General features: G+C 39.0%; 1 protein-coding gene across 1 annotated transcript in view; it reads right to left on the bottom strand.

Annotated features, from left to right (window-relative positions):
* Positions 1–2,580: 2,580 nt before the first annotated feature.
* Positions 2,581–14,417, bottom strand: part of RAD17 (RAD17 checkpoint clamp loader component) — a 28,421-nt gene continuing 16,584 nt past the window's right edge. Inside the window, 4 exon segments of the mRNA XM_070743105.1 lie at positions 2,581–3,322; positions 5,544–5,601; positions 11,610–11,730; positions 12,594–12,740. Of these exon segments, the coding sequence (XP_070599206.1) occupies positions 3,058–3,322; positions 5,544–5,601; positions 11,610–11,730; positions 12,594–12,740 (591 nt within the window). The 3' untranslated portion in view covers positions 2,581–3,057.

The raw sequence follows: 14,417 nt of genomic DNA, 5'->3' as shown, positions 1-14,417 counted from the left end.
ATGCATTTGTGTGGTATGATAAAGATAAAAATCATTCTTACTTTAAAAGACACACGCTGAGAAAATACTTACTCGATGTCTGGAAAGAAATAAAGAAAAACCACTTTTTAACAATTCCAGATTGGGTTACCCCCTTGGATGCAATAATACACCCAAATTCCATTAATGATACAAGAAATATAAGATATAAAGACTTGTTAGACAATCAAATGAAATTGAAATCTAGAATTAAATTACAAGATGAAGGGATACAAATTGATTGGTGGCATTATGCACAGATTAGATCCAGATACCAGAAAGATAGTATACTCTACATATTTAGCAAAAGTAAAAACCTGTTAAGTGAGTTAATCACTAAAAATCATAACAGAGTAATTGGAAAAATATATAAATATTTGATTACCCACAAGAATATTGAATTAACATTAAAAGATAGTATGATACATTGGTGTAGAAACATAGGTAAAGAAATTGATTTAGATACATGGGAGAAAGTTTGGATGTGTAACTGGAGGATGACAAAATCAGTTTCTTTGAAAGAGAACCAAATTAAAATGTTTTATAGATGGCATCTCCCACCAAGTAGATTAGCAAAAATGTTCCCAAAGACATCACCTCTGTGCTGGAAATGTAAGAAAGAAATAGGATCCTACTACCATCAATGGTGGACATGTAATAAAGCTAAAATGTACTGGAAAATGATAGAAAAAATGACAAAAGAAATTACAAAGCAGAAAATAGATTTCACCCCGGAGTTTTGTTTGCTAGGAATTACTAACCAAAATTATAAAAAAGAGATTTTGTACTTGATTATACATATTTTTACAGCGGCAAGGATTATATACGCGCAAAATTGGAAAGGGGAAGATATCCCCAAAGAAGAGGGAGTTATTGCAAAAATATTAGACTGCGCGGAAATGGACATGATGACAAGACGCTTGAATGAACAGGAAGAAACCAAATTTTACGCAACATGGAACAATGTTTATGAATGGATAGATAAGAATAAAAAAATAAAGAAAGAAGAGTAGCAATAAGTATAGATATCTTAGATGATTTTTCCTTATTAAGATTTATATTAGATCTAGTTTATATAGATAGAATAGAAATTTGTTTTTCCTAAAGAATTTTCTTGACTTGAAATTAATTAGAAATTCTTATATGACACTAAATTTTCTTATTAGATTTTTTTGTATTAGTAGTATTGAATTAGATATTCAATTGTGTATTCCTTTTTCTGTATCTGCAATTATACTTTTGAGAAGAGCAGGGATGATACATCCCTACATTGTATGTTAAATGTTTGTAAGTTTGTATGTCATTTTAAAGAAAATTAATAAAAATATTTGAAAAAAAAAAAAAGTGCTATTGCTAACATGTTGTAAGCCGCCCTGAGTCTAAGAAGGGCGCCATAAAAATCAAATAAATAAATGTGTCTGAAGAAACGCAAAATTCACACACGCACTCCTGACTATTCAAATAATGTACTGTATATCTAAAGTTTCACATTTGTACCATTACTGTAGACTGAGAAAAAATGTAGCGCATTCCTTTCTGAACAACCCTCATATGTATGTATGTTACTAAAAGTATGCATGTGGGTAAGATTGGTAGTCATTTCTTTATGAGAGCGCAGTGGTTAGAACTCAGTACTGCAGGCTACTTCTGCTGATTGACAGCTGCCAGGTAGTTTGATTCTCACCAGTTCAAGGTTAACTCAGCCTTCCATCCTTCCAAAGTTGATAAAATGAGACCCAGATTGTTGGAGCAATATTGTGATTCTGTAAATGACTTAGAGCAGTGTTTTTCAACCAGTGTGCCGTGGCACACTAGTGTGCCGCGAAACATGGTCAGGTGTGCCGCGAAGCTCAGAAAGAAAGAAAGCAAGAGAGTAAGAAAGCAAGAGAGAGAGAGAGAGAGAAAGAAAGCAAAAGAGAGAAAGAGTGAGCGAGAAAGAGAACAAGAGAGAGAGAAAGAAAGCAAGAGAGAGAGAGAAAGATAACAAGAGAAAGAAAGAGAGGGAAGGAAGGAGAGAGAAAAAGACATAGAGGGAGGTAGGGAGGGAGAGAGAAAGAGAGCAAAAGAGAGAGGAAGGGAAAAAGAGAAAGAAAGAGGGTGAGAGAGAAAGAGGGAGGGAGAAAGAAATAGAGCAAAGGGGAGGAAGAGAGAGAGAGAGAGATAATTTTTTTGTTGAAACTTTTTTTAGCCCCCCCCCCCCCCCGCTCAATGTGCCCCAGGGTTTCGTAAATGTAAAAAATGTGCCGCGGCTCAAAAAAGGTTGAAAATCACTGACTTAGAGAATGCTATATAGTACCATTAAGCAGTACTGTATATAAGTCTTAGGTGATATTGCTGTATGTTTATTTTCTATTTCTTTATTATCTTCCTTCCCTCCCTTCTAATAAATTATATTATGTTTACTACTGAAATGATACTTAATAAAATTATTAAAAATAATTTACCAGTTAAAATGAATGGTTTGAAAATAAAATTCAAGAGTTAACTTTACAAAATATTAAAAATACTCATTAGATCAGTGTTAATACTTTCAAGTTACAATTGTCCAAAACATATGAAACATTTTTGTTTCAGAAACAATGATGATGCAATTTATTAATAAGGCAACCAGAGACTTATTTACATATTTAATATTACACAGTCCAGGTTAAACATTTTGTGCAATGTTTCATTATTGCAAGTTATATCTATACTTGTGAAACAGTAACAAAATAGTTAACAATGCCTTCAATATCTACAAGATAAATACAAGTATAAAATATCAAAGTAAATACATTTCTTCTCATTTATTTCCATTACTCTGTGTGGATGAGAAGCGAAACCTTGAGCTTTAACTGAAGCTGTTTAGTATAGGTTTAAATATATAATTTCTCTGTGCTCATTTTCCTCCATATTAATTGTTATTCCTGACCAATTTTAACAGCTTGCAGAAATAACAAAGCTATTTCTATCCTTCCTGTACATTTGGATATAAAATATGAAACAAAAAAGTAAAATTATAATTTAAATATTATCACAGCTATGGAATTTCTATTTATGTTATTCACTGTCATATTCTTCTATGTTTAGATCTTCTGCTTCCATTATTGCTTGTGCTGAAACTGGCTGAGGTTGACTGGCTGGTAGTTCGTTTTCATTAGACTGACTCGAAGTAGGAAGGAATTCATCCAGTTCATTTTCCTCACTCCTTTTTATTTTCTCCCCTTGGACATGCAGAATTGTAGGCTGCTTCTCAGAAAACTCTTCATCATTGTCCAGGATTTGTATTGCAGTATCCTTATCAGTAAGAGTTTCAAGTTTCAACCTGCAAACAGCAATACAACATCAGAAATTTAGTCTTCTTTGGAGTGAACTAAGCCACCCAATTCTCATATCACACTGGATGTTTGGACAAAAAAAGGCACTCCAGTCACTACCTACCCTGTTTCCCCGAAAATAAGACGTACCCCGAAAGTAAGGCATGTCAGAGGTTTTGCAGAATTTGCTAATATAAGGCACCCCCCGAAAATAAGGCGTAGTCAAGTTTACATACGGTACGGTGGAAAAACATACGGTACCATTCAAAGCTGTTCATAGCGGTACTGTAATAATGTGGTGTCCCCTGCTGACCCCTCCCATCGCTTTGTACCGTCCAGTACAGCAGACAGTCTGCTGCTGTCTCACCGTCATTACAGTCTCCACTACAGTGCGTAGACTGTAGATCCTCTAGTGGCTGGAAGCTGCAATAGCGGGAGTATACTGTTGTACCATATAAGTGCCCTTGTTTGTGTGGGTGGGTGCCATACTGACAGGTACTGTACCGTAATCAGTGTACCATACAGTACACTTTCTTTGGGGGTGTCAGCTTTTCTGCCTGTGAATTTGTCTTATTTGAGAAATATAAGGCACCCCCCGAAAATTTATTTATTTATTATTTATTATTTAGATTTGTATGCTGCCCCTCTCCGCGGACTCGGGGCGGCTATACAAAAATAAGACGTAGCACAGAAAACAAGACGTAGCACAACTTTTGGAGCAAAAATTAATATAAGACAGTGTTTTATTTTCAGGGAAACACGGTAGTGCTCAGACAATTCATTTTATTGGGATTCTAGCGCTGTTATACGTTGAATTTCCTCAGGGGAGAACAGTAGAATAGGGCAGAATGTTGAGAAAAATTACAACCTTAGTATTTGTTCTGCTGTGTATACTTTTCTGTATAAATAAATGAAAGTCAAGAGTTACTAGCATATTTTCTTCTTTCTGTCTGGCAATTTTGTCTGCCAATCAGTTCAATCATTTGTGTGGGCCAGCAACTTGTGATATGAAATGGCAGTCTCTTCTGAGCTTCAACTATGTTCACATTCCTAACCAGTGTAAGGGAAGTTGGTATTTCCTATTCCAGTTCCTTTAAAAAAACCCGAAAAGCAAAAAAGCTCTCCCATCTAGGCCAAAATCGGTGTACAGTTTCATCGCCTTACTTATTTTTCATTCCACGGTTCCATCTGGGAACTGAAATGACGGGAGAAACAATGGCTCTCAAGAAAACCTCTACTTAACTGGAGTGTGTTGTGTAAATCAGATCACTGAGTACAGGAATTAAATTAAAAACTGGTGTTTATTAAAGTAACATCAGTGGAGTACTTTCTCTATACCAGTGATTTTCAACCTTTTTTGAGCCGCGGCACATTTTTTACATTTACAAAATCCTGGGGCACACCACCAACCAAAATGACACAAAATGACACCCTAAGACACTCTCCTCTCTTTTTCCATCCCTGTCTCCTCCCCTCCTCCTTGTGTGTGTGTGTGTGTGTGTGTGTGTGTATATATATACACACTTGAACCATTTCCAAAAACAGGTGAGGGCTGGGTGTTTTTTCTCTCTTAATCTTTGGGTGCTTTTTATCATATGCTTTAAATCAAGAGCCACTTCTCTCTCTCTTTTGTTTCTCTCTCTTTCCTCTCATTCTCTGTCTCAATCATTTTCTCATTTCTCTTTTTTCCTCCCCTTTTTCCTCTCATTTCTCTCTCTCTCCCTCTCCTTCTCTCTCTCTCTCTTGCTTTCTTTCTCTCTCTTTCTCTGTCTTTCTTTCTCTCACTCTTGCTTTCTCTTTCTCTTTTCTTTCTCTCTCTTGCTTTCTCTCTCTCTTGCTTTCTTTCTCTCTCACACACACTCTCTCTTTCTCTCTCAGCAAAAAGTTGAAAGACCGGAACCTGAGCTTCCTTCTTCGCGGCACACCTGACCATGTCTCGCGGCACACTAGTGTGCCACGGCACAGTGGTTGAAAAACACTGCTCTATACAGACAGTTCACAATAGAAGACAGAAAAAACAAATGCTTTATACATTTAAGTTATACTAGCAGGCTGCCAGTTTGATACCCCTGATTTTAACAAATGGATCGGTATTCATAAGAATCAATGTCAGGGGCCATTTTGATTTTTATTTACTTGAGAGTTGGAGAATGGGGGGGGGGCTGGATTCAATAAACATTTAAATAATACATTTCAATAAATAATAATATTGAATAATATCAAAGTTACCTTGCAAAGTGATGTCTTAAAGGAAGTTTCCCAACATCCTGAATAAAGGTAATCTGAGCTGAAAATGCCAAAAAAAATTATTCCTAAAAGTAATTTCAATCTACATGTAGCATGTACTTTGTAGCTATTTTTAAATATACAGTATTTCTGTTCTAGTTTGACTGGATATTAGTCAAATACAGTGGTACCTAAGAATGCCTCTACTGAAGAACTTTTCTAGATAAGAACTGGGTATTCAAGATTTTTTTTGTCTCTTCTTAAGAACCATTTTCTACTTAAGAACCCAAGCCCGGAAAAAATTCCCAGGAAATTTAAGAGTGGCACAAAGGCCCAGCCAGTTTCCTGCCATTCCCCCTACCCTGGGTTTCTCTCTCTGGGGCAGTGTATGGGAGGCAGCCTCACGCTAGGTGTATGGGGGGCGCATGCTCCTCTTCGCGCCTCAGAGTCCCTCTTTGTTTTTTAAGCCTTAAAGTTTTGGATTTTTTTGATTCCCCTCATCTCATCTTCTTCCTTCGGCAGCGACTGTCCTCCTCCTCTTCATCCTTCTCCTCCTCCCACCCAAATTCTGAGCTTTTATTTCTTTCCTAGTGGGTTTGCATGCATTATTTGCTTTTACATTGATTCCTATGGGAATCAAATCTACTTACAAACTTTTCTACTTTAGAATCTGGTCACGGAACGAATTAAGTTCTTAAGTAGAGGTACCACTGTAGTTAATAATATAGTCAATAATGGAAATTCTGTATATGACATAAAACAATTTAGACTTTAAAATATAAATCCTTTTGGAATTCATAAAGGGTTTCATAAAGGGTTTCATAATTTCTATACAAAACATGCCATCAAGTTGTTGTCCAGATTACAGTGGTACCTCGGTTCTCAAACGCCTCGGTTTTCATACATTTCGGATTTCAAACAAAATTTTCTGCAAAAATTTGCTTTGGTATCCAAACAAAAATTCGGATACTGAACAGAAAATTTTGTTTACTATCCGAAATATAAGATCTGAGGGGACGAGGTCAGAGGGAATGGGAGTCGGAATCCCGACACACCCCTCCTTGCCGCCCTCTTAACAGCCTCCCAGTCTCTACCTTGTAACTGCTCCAAGCTGCAGGAAGGGTAGGGCTGGCTGCAATACCGGCAGCTTCGGGGGGCTCCTTTCCTCAGCGGTTCAGTTCGGTACCTCCAGGCAGCTGCACCAACTTTTTCCTTCCCGGCTCTGGCGGCTCTGGCGGCTTCCCTACGAGGAGGAGCAGCGTCAGGAACGTCATGTGATGAAGGTAAGCCGCCGGAGCCGTCGCTACCGGGAAGGAAAAAGTTGGTGCAGCTGCCTGGAAGTACTGAACTGAACTGCTGAGGAAAGGAGCCCCCCAAAACTGCCGGTATTGCAGCCAGCCCTACCCTTCCTGCAGCTTGGAGCAGTTACAAGGTAGAGACTGGGAGGCTGTTAAGAGGGCGGCCAGGAGGGGCGTGTCGGGATTCCGACTCCCATTCCCTCTCACCCCGTCCCCTCAGATCCTTATCCCATAGGAAATAGAGGAAATACTGTAGATTTAATTGGTTCCCAGCAAGTCAATGGGCTGGGAACCAATTAAATCCATTTCCATTATTTCCTATGGGATAAATTAATTCGGTTCTCAACCAAATCGGTTCTCAACCACACTTCTGGAACGGATTGTGGTCGAGAACCGAGGTACCACTGTAGTTGTATATGTTCAGAAAACAACCTAATACATATATAACTTCAAGGAAAGTTATAAAGTAACTTTTACAAAGTAAGAAAGTAACTACCGTATATACTCGAGTATAAGCCGAGTTTTTCAGCTCAAAAAATGGGCTGAAAAACACAACCTCGGCTTATACTCGGGTCATTGACAAAGTCACCACACGAGGGCGCCATTGCTTGAGCCAGAGCAAGGAGGCACCAGCTTTTGTCCCCTCTCGCACGCCGTAGTTCCTCTCCCTGGCTCAAGCAAAGGAGGCAGCCATTTGCTCCAACCGAGAGGGGAAAAAAGCAATGGGAAGTCGGTGAGGTCGTGTGTGTGTGTGTGTGTGTGTGTGTGTGCGCGCATGCCCCCTCTCCCCCCCACCGTGAAAAAAGCCAGCTACCTCTTGCTGAAACCCAGAGGCTTTTTTTTTTACTCCCTGTGTGTATTTGTCAACAGGTTTACAGTAACTATTCCTTGCTCTCTCTGCATTGCCCTTAGTTGGATTAAAAAGGCCCCCTGCTGTCAGATTCTCCTCCCCCTCCTTTGAAAGGATTTAAACTGTTTAAAAAATGGTATTTTGTGGTAGTTGCTGTCCTTGCTTGGATAGGATCTAATAATGTGTTATGAGGCAGAGCTAGACAAGAATTCTTTTTCTATCTGTCTATCTTTCTATCTATCTATCTTTCTATCTATCTATTTTTCTATCTATCTATCTATCTATCTATCTATCTATCTATCTATCTATTTTTCTATCTGTCTGTCTGTCTATCTATCTTTCTATCTATATCTATCTGTCTGTCTATCTATCTATCTATCTATCTGTATCTATTTCTATCTATCTATCTATCTATCTATCTGTATCTATTTCTATCTATCTATCTATCTATCTATCTATCTATTTTTCTATCTTTCTATCTATTTTTCTATCTATCTATTTCTTTCTTTCTATCTATCTATCTATCTATCTATCTATCTGTATCTATTTCTATCTATCTATCTATTTTTCTATCTGTCTGTCTGTCTGTCTATCTATCTTTCTATCTATATCTATCTATCTATCTATCTATCTATCTATCTATCTATCTATCTATCTATCTATTTGGTTTTCTATGCTGATAACCTCACAGCAGCTAATGCTGAAGCTCTTCTTTGGATACACTTATTTATTTGTTTGTTTGTTTGTTTGTTTATTTAATTGGATTTGTATGCCATCCCTCTCCAAGGACTCAGGGTGGCTCACAGCATATATAAAAACAGAACAATAATGTAAATCCAATTAATGATGAGAAGGAATCCAGTTTTGAAGGATTTTAACTCTTAGGTTTTAGCTTTGTTGCTGATCGAGCTACTTTTTTAACTTTTTAATTTATTGTTAATATTGTTAATTTGTTTACCCTCTTTTAAATTTACAGAGCTAGTTTACTGGTTTTCTTTAAAATAAATATTCTAAAACATGTCTCAATTAATGTAATTTTATTGTTTTCCATTTTTATAAGTTACCAGTAGCCACTGCATTTTCTAACCTCGGCTTATACTCGGGTCAATACGTTTTCCCAGTTTTTGTGGCAAAAATTGGTGCCTCGGCTTATACTCGGGTCGGCTTATACTCGAGTATATACGGTAAGTAACTAAATAATTGTATGTCTGTATGTAACATATTTTTGCTGATAATGAAAAGGAAGGGAGACTAGTATAGATCTATTTCAAGCTATTTTGCTCTCCTCAGCTCAAACACGTATATGTTTGAGCAAAGTACCACTGAGATAAATTTGTTTTATTCTCTCAAGTAAGTTGATATAACATTGAAATCTAATGCTCCCCCACCCCAATGTATTTAATTATTCCTGCTGGGATCTAAGCCAATTCCACCCTCACACACAAAGAGGAGGAAAATACTTAGGCAGCTGCAGGAAGCAAAGCAGCTATTTTCTTCCAGCGGCAAAAATCTCAGACAGCCTGAAATGGGGGCCGGGGTTGTTGCTGGGAAAGGAAACTGGGCAATAGGTTGTTTTTTAAAAAATTAATGTAAGATCCTAGCTGATACACTCAATTCACAATGTTGATAACTGAAGATATAACATGGTACTTCACTTCTCTCTAAAGCAGAGACATTTAATACATTCAGTGCCATCTCCTTTCTTCCTCTAAAAAGAAAAGCAGTATGAAAATATAAATGAGTATCTTTTTTCCCCTTCTTCTTCTAGGATAAACATTCTAGATAAAAGATACCACTTTTTCCCCCCAAGCAACTGTAAGAGGCGAGTTGCTTGTTAGGCAAAATTGATTTACCCAGGCTTCAAGGTTGAGCTGGTTGTGAGAGCCAAATTCTAACTGCTATACGTACTGCTAGGCTATACAATCCAAAACATTTCATACTTTCTGACATAAGAATTGAAAATACTATTTACTTTATAAAGACTATGATGAGTTACACAAGCAATAACAGAAGCTATCCAATTTACAGGTAATATATATTACTTAAAATTCTGGCTATTGTGATCAGAGTAGTGGATGGTGTTCATTTGTTTTTCCCAGCAACAGAAACATTTGAACAACGCAGAAAGACACATCTACGATTTTGGCATCACATGCAAAGTCAAACCCTTGGATTGTTGACCCCAAATATGTCAGGAATGTGAAACAACAAATCTTTCAGACATTAGTATTGGTTAGTCATTTTTTATTTCAAAACAATTACTTAACGTGTATGGGATTTCTTGGAGTTTAATGTGTTTATATTGTTAGAAGCCTACAGGGTGCAGGGAGTGTACAGCATACAAGTAATATAAGTATAAAATATTTGATACATCCAGTAAAGGGCAGCCATTTGCGACCCTACTGGAACGCTTGGGAGGGGTGCACGGGGTGGGGGCGGGGGCGTGCTCACGCCCACCCTTCAATTTCCTGCGCATGCGCAGACTCATGGCCAAAGCCATTCCGCCCGCGAGCTATCAGCGGAAAGAAATCCTGCAGGAAGGAAAGGATTTTTTCCCTCTGTCAGCTCCCGAGTGGGATGGACTGCCACTGCCACCGCCGTCACTGTCCCGCAGGAACCCAGCCCCGTGGCTGCCGGCACAGGCGCTCCATTTAGTCCTGCGGGGGAGCTGCCAGAAGGAAGAAATCTGGGACTAAACGGGGTGCCTTTGCCGGCAGCCACGAGGCTGGGTTCCTGCGCATGGACGGCGGCGATCCATCCCACCTGGGAGCTACCAACAGGAAGAAATCCTGCAGGAAGGAAAGGATTTCTTTCTGCTGGCAACTCCCGGATGGGATGGACTGCCATTGCCACACAAGAACCCAGCCCCATGGCTGCCAGCAAAGGCGTCGCGTTAGTCCCAGATTTCTTCCTTCTGGCAGCTCCCACAGGGGATTAAATGGAGCACCTTTGCCAGCAGCCACGAGACTCAAGCAGGCAGAGCACCGGGTGCATCTCCTGTTGAGCCAGCGCAAGAAGCAGCTCGGAGAGGTGGCCACTGCCCGGCAGGTCTGCCCTAGAGAAGTTTTTCTGCTGGCGGCCACCTCTCTGAGCTGCTTCTTGTACTGGCTCAGCTAGGAGACGCGCCCGGTGCTCTGCCTGCTTGAGCCGCCCCAGTCCCACTCTGACTGTGGTGGGACAGCAGGCGCATCTCCTGGCCGAGCCAGCTCGAGAAGCAGCTCGGAGAGGTGGCCACCGCCCACCTGCCAGGTCCACCCTGTAGCATTTTTTCCTGCTGGCAGCTCCGGGCTGGAACTGACAGCTGCCGCTGCCACCTCAGAGGCCAGCAGGAAAAATGCTCCAGGGCAGGCCTGGCAGGTGGGACTGGCGGGTGGCGGCCCTCTCTCTGAGCTGCTTCTCATGCTGGCTCAGCTAGGAGACGTGCCCGGGGCTCTGTCTGCTCAAGCCACCCCGGTCCCACTCTGGCTGCGTTGGGGAAGCAGGTGTGTCTCCTAGCTGAGCCAGCGCTGAGTCAGGAAACATGCCGGGTGGCTCGAGTCTCCTCTTTAAACGGCCCTAGTGGCAGCGACGGCAGAGGTGTCCCACGCCCGCCGAATGACTGCTGCGATCTCTGGAACCACCTAGCAGTGGGTGCTGTCGCTGCTGGCTGGGGCAGTAAGATTTGGCTTCTCCACATGCGCAGAAACTGAATCTCGCATGCATGGCACGTGCACGGCGGGTGGCGATGGAGATGCGTGTGCAACTCCATTTTCGTCCGTGAAATGGCGTTCCACACTGTCCTGTCAAAAGCCCACCTCTGGATACATGTGACCTCTACATAAATAGTCTGAAATAACACTGAATAATATTCTGTTCTATGACTAATTGCTCTTCTTAAGCAGAAACAGAAATATGAAACATTTTGCATAGGTTTAAAAATACCTTGATTTCTCATTGGATTAGCCAGCATGGTAAGATAAGGTATTAGCTCAGTCTGAAGACACAGTGGTGATAAACAGAAACTTGAAAAGAGGGATTTTGCAGCAATGCAATTTTCTTGATACTACAAGGAATCAAAAAATATAAATCCAATAAACAAAAGCACTTTTTCAGTTTTATCTAGTAAAACTACAGAATTTCTATTAACACACACACTAATCATCTGCATTTAACAATCTAATTTCAATGTTATTCTATTAAACCCTTCTGTAAAATTGCTGCTCCCTGATGTAATAATGCTTAATTAATTGCAAGATCCTAAATCTTTAAATTCTTTATTTTCTGTCTGACTATTGATTAGTTTTTTTATATATTACCGTACATAAATGGATGATTCCAATTTTGATAAAATTCATTTTTATCTAAAGATAATAAAATATAAATGATGTTTAAGATCATTTTAATGTTTTAGAAGATACTGTAGTGCAGAGGTGTCAAACTTGTGACAACACACCATCACATGATGTATCACAACTTTTGGTTCTCCGCTAAAATGGGGGTGGGAGTGGCCAGCGCGTGACACATCCAGTCCACAGGCCACGAGTTTGACATCCCTGTTGTAATGGAGATATTTCTCAGATCAAAAAAATGCTTTGTGGTAGTCCATAAATATTTTTTTTAATGGTTTTTGTAATAGACTTAGTGCTATATTTTATTGATTCATTTAAAATACCGTACTGGGCTAGTAAGATTAGGGCTTTTTCTAACTGAAGCTTAAATCTTGGTATGAATCCTAATCTTGTAATAATGTTCATCACAAATACAAAAGTTAAGTCAATGTTACTTCACTAATGATTCTGCTATGAGAGCAATAAAATAGATTCTCCCTTGATTCTATTTTAGACTGATCCAAATAACATTAGTAATGGAGAAAAAGTAAAGTAAAAAGTAAATAAAAGTAAAAAGTAAATTGTAAAAGTCAATTACCTTTTTATTAATTAGAAACCATTGTGGTTTGTGGAGTGGTCTAAAGCCCATTCCTCTTTTGCATTGTGCAAAAGCTCTGGCTCGGTTCGCGTGCATCACACCTCTTGTAGCTACAGAGGCACTATACTTTTGAAGTGTAGCTTGTGCCTATAGGAATTTGCAGAATTTAAATATAAGAGCTCCATAATGGACTTAAAAGCAAGGTACAGAGGACCGGATGTAAATTTTTAGTATATTGCAGATATAAATAAAATTTATAAATTTGAAATAACAAATTGTTATTCACTGAACAACCATGTTACTAACTTAACAAATGAAATCTATCATTTAACAACTATGGAAAGAAAAGTCATAAAATGGGAGAAACTCACATCAAATATTTCACTTAGCAACATAAATCTTGGGTTCAATTTTGTTTATAACTTGAAAATTACCTGTACCCTGGAAGATATGGAATATCTGGACTCTTGGCTGTCTGGGTTCTGATGTGTATGAGACTCAAATTTCATTGGTCACTCTCATGGATGACCTTTGATAAGCTTTCAGTGGAGACAATGTGGGCATATTTCTTCTTCTAGGTTTTTCAATGGCCTATTGACCACAAAGTACTATTGAGCACAATACAGTGGTACCTCGACATACGAATTTAATTTGTTCCAGACCCGAGCTCATAAGTCGATCAACTCGTATCTGGAATGAATGCCTTTAGACTTTGTTTTTCGCACTGAGATAACCAGAACCAAGGAGATTCTTGCGCCATCTAGTGGAAGCTCGGCTCGTATCCCGAATTTGAGCTCGGGTGTTGAACAGAAATTTCATTCGTGTCGGGGCTCGTAACTTGGAATACTCGCATGTGGAGCAGCTCATATCTAGAGGTACCACTGTATTCTTTTAGAGAACTTGCAAGGGCTGTGAGTTGGATTCACCTTGCTACAGTGCAAAACAGTTTTACAATATGGAGGCCTACATTCACAGCTTCTGCTTGAAGAACAGGTGGAGACTGTAGCTTTTGCAGAATTTTGCTTAATGCATCAGCTATGGCCTTACCCAGAACATTCACATTCTTGGCAATTTTTGATTAATGTACTGTAGTTCACTCTATATAAGGCTGCCTTTGAAGAATACCCAAAAGTTTCATCTGCTCCAGAATATAGCACAGTAGTAGTTTAGTGTAATTTAGTGTAAAACAGCCATTACACTATTAGACAAGCAGCGTTGGTTACTATCAGTAGTAGGTTTCCAAATGCAATACAAGGCGTGCTTTAAACATTGTTAGTTTTGGATTTGTAGATTTGTTTTATTATATTGATTTTTATTTAATGCTGAAAACTGTATAAAGTCTACCTGGATTCAGGTGGTCCGATAAATCAAACAAATCAAATTGCATTATACAATGGAAAAATAGTTCACCTTCAAATGTATAAATAATTACTGGTAAATAGCATAGTTGTCATGTCTATAATCAAACTCTGTCTGACTAAACTCTGGGCTTTACTGTGAAATAAATATTATGAGGAAAAATATTTTAAGATATCCCTTTGGAATAATTTTAGTGTTATTTATTTTTATTGGCTTTTTTCCTGCTGTTAACTACAAATAATGAAACATCACAGTATAAACAAATGAAGAAAATCACATAATAAAGGAACATAGAGAAAAGCTGTTCTAAAATGTGCAGGCATCTATTGGAAAATAGCACATATGAGCCTATAACTGCAAAATGGGGGGATAGCTATCTGTCCATCCCAGGATGTTATATGTTGCAAATGACATGGTAATTGGTAAAGGCAACGCTGCAAATATACCTGTGCCAAGCAGTGTATG

This window comes from Erythrolamprus reginae, chromosome 2 (assembly GCF_031021105.1).
Source record: "Erythrolamprus reginae isolate rEryReg1 chromosome 2, rEryReg1.hap1, whole genome shotgun sequence".
NCBI lineage: Eukaryota > Metazoa > Chordata > Lepidosauria > Squamata > Dipsadidae > Erythrolamprus > Erythrolamprus reginae.
This window is presented reverse-complemented; position numbering and strand designations above follow the sequence as displayed.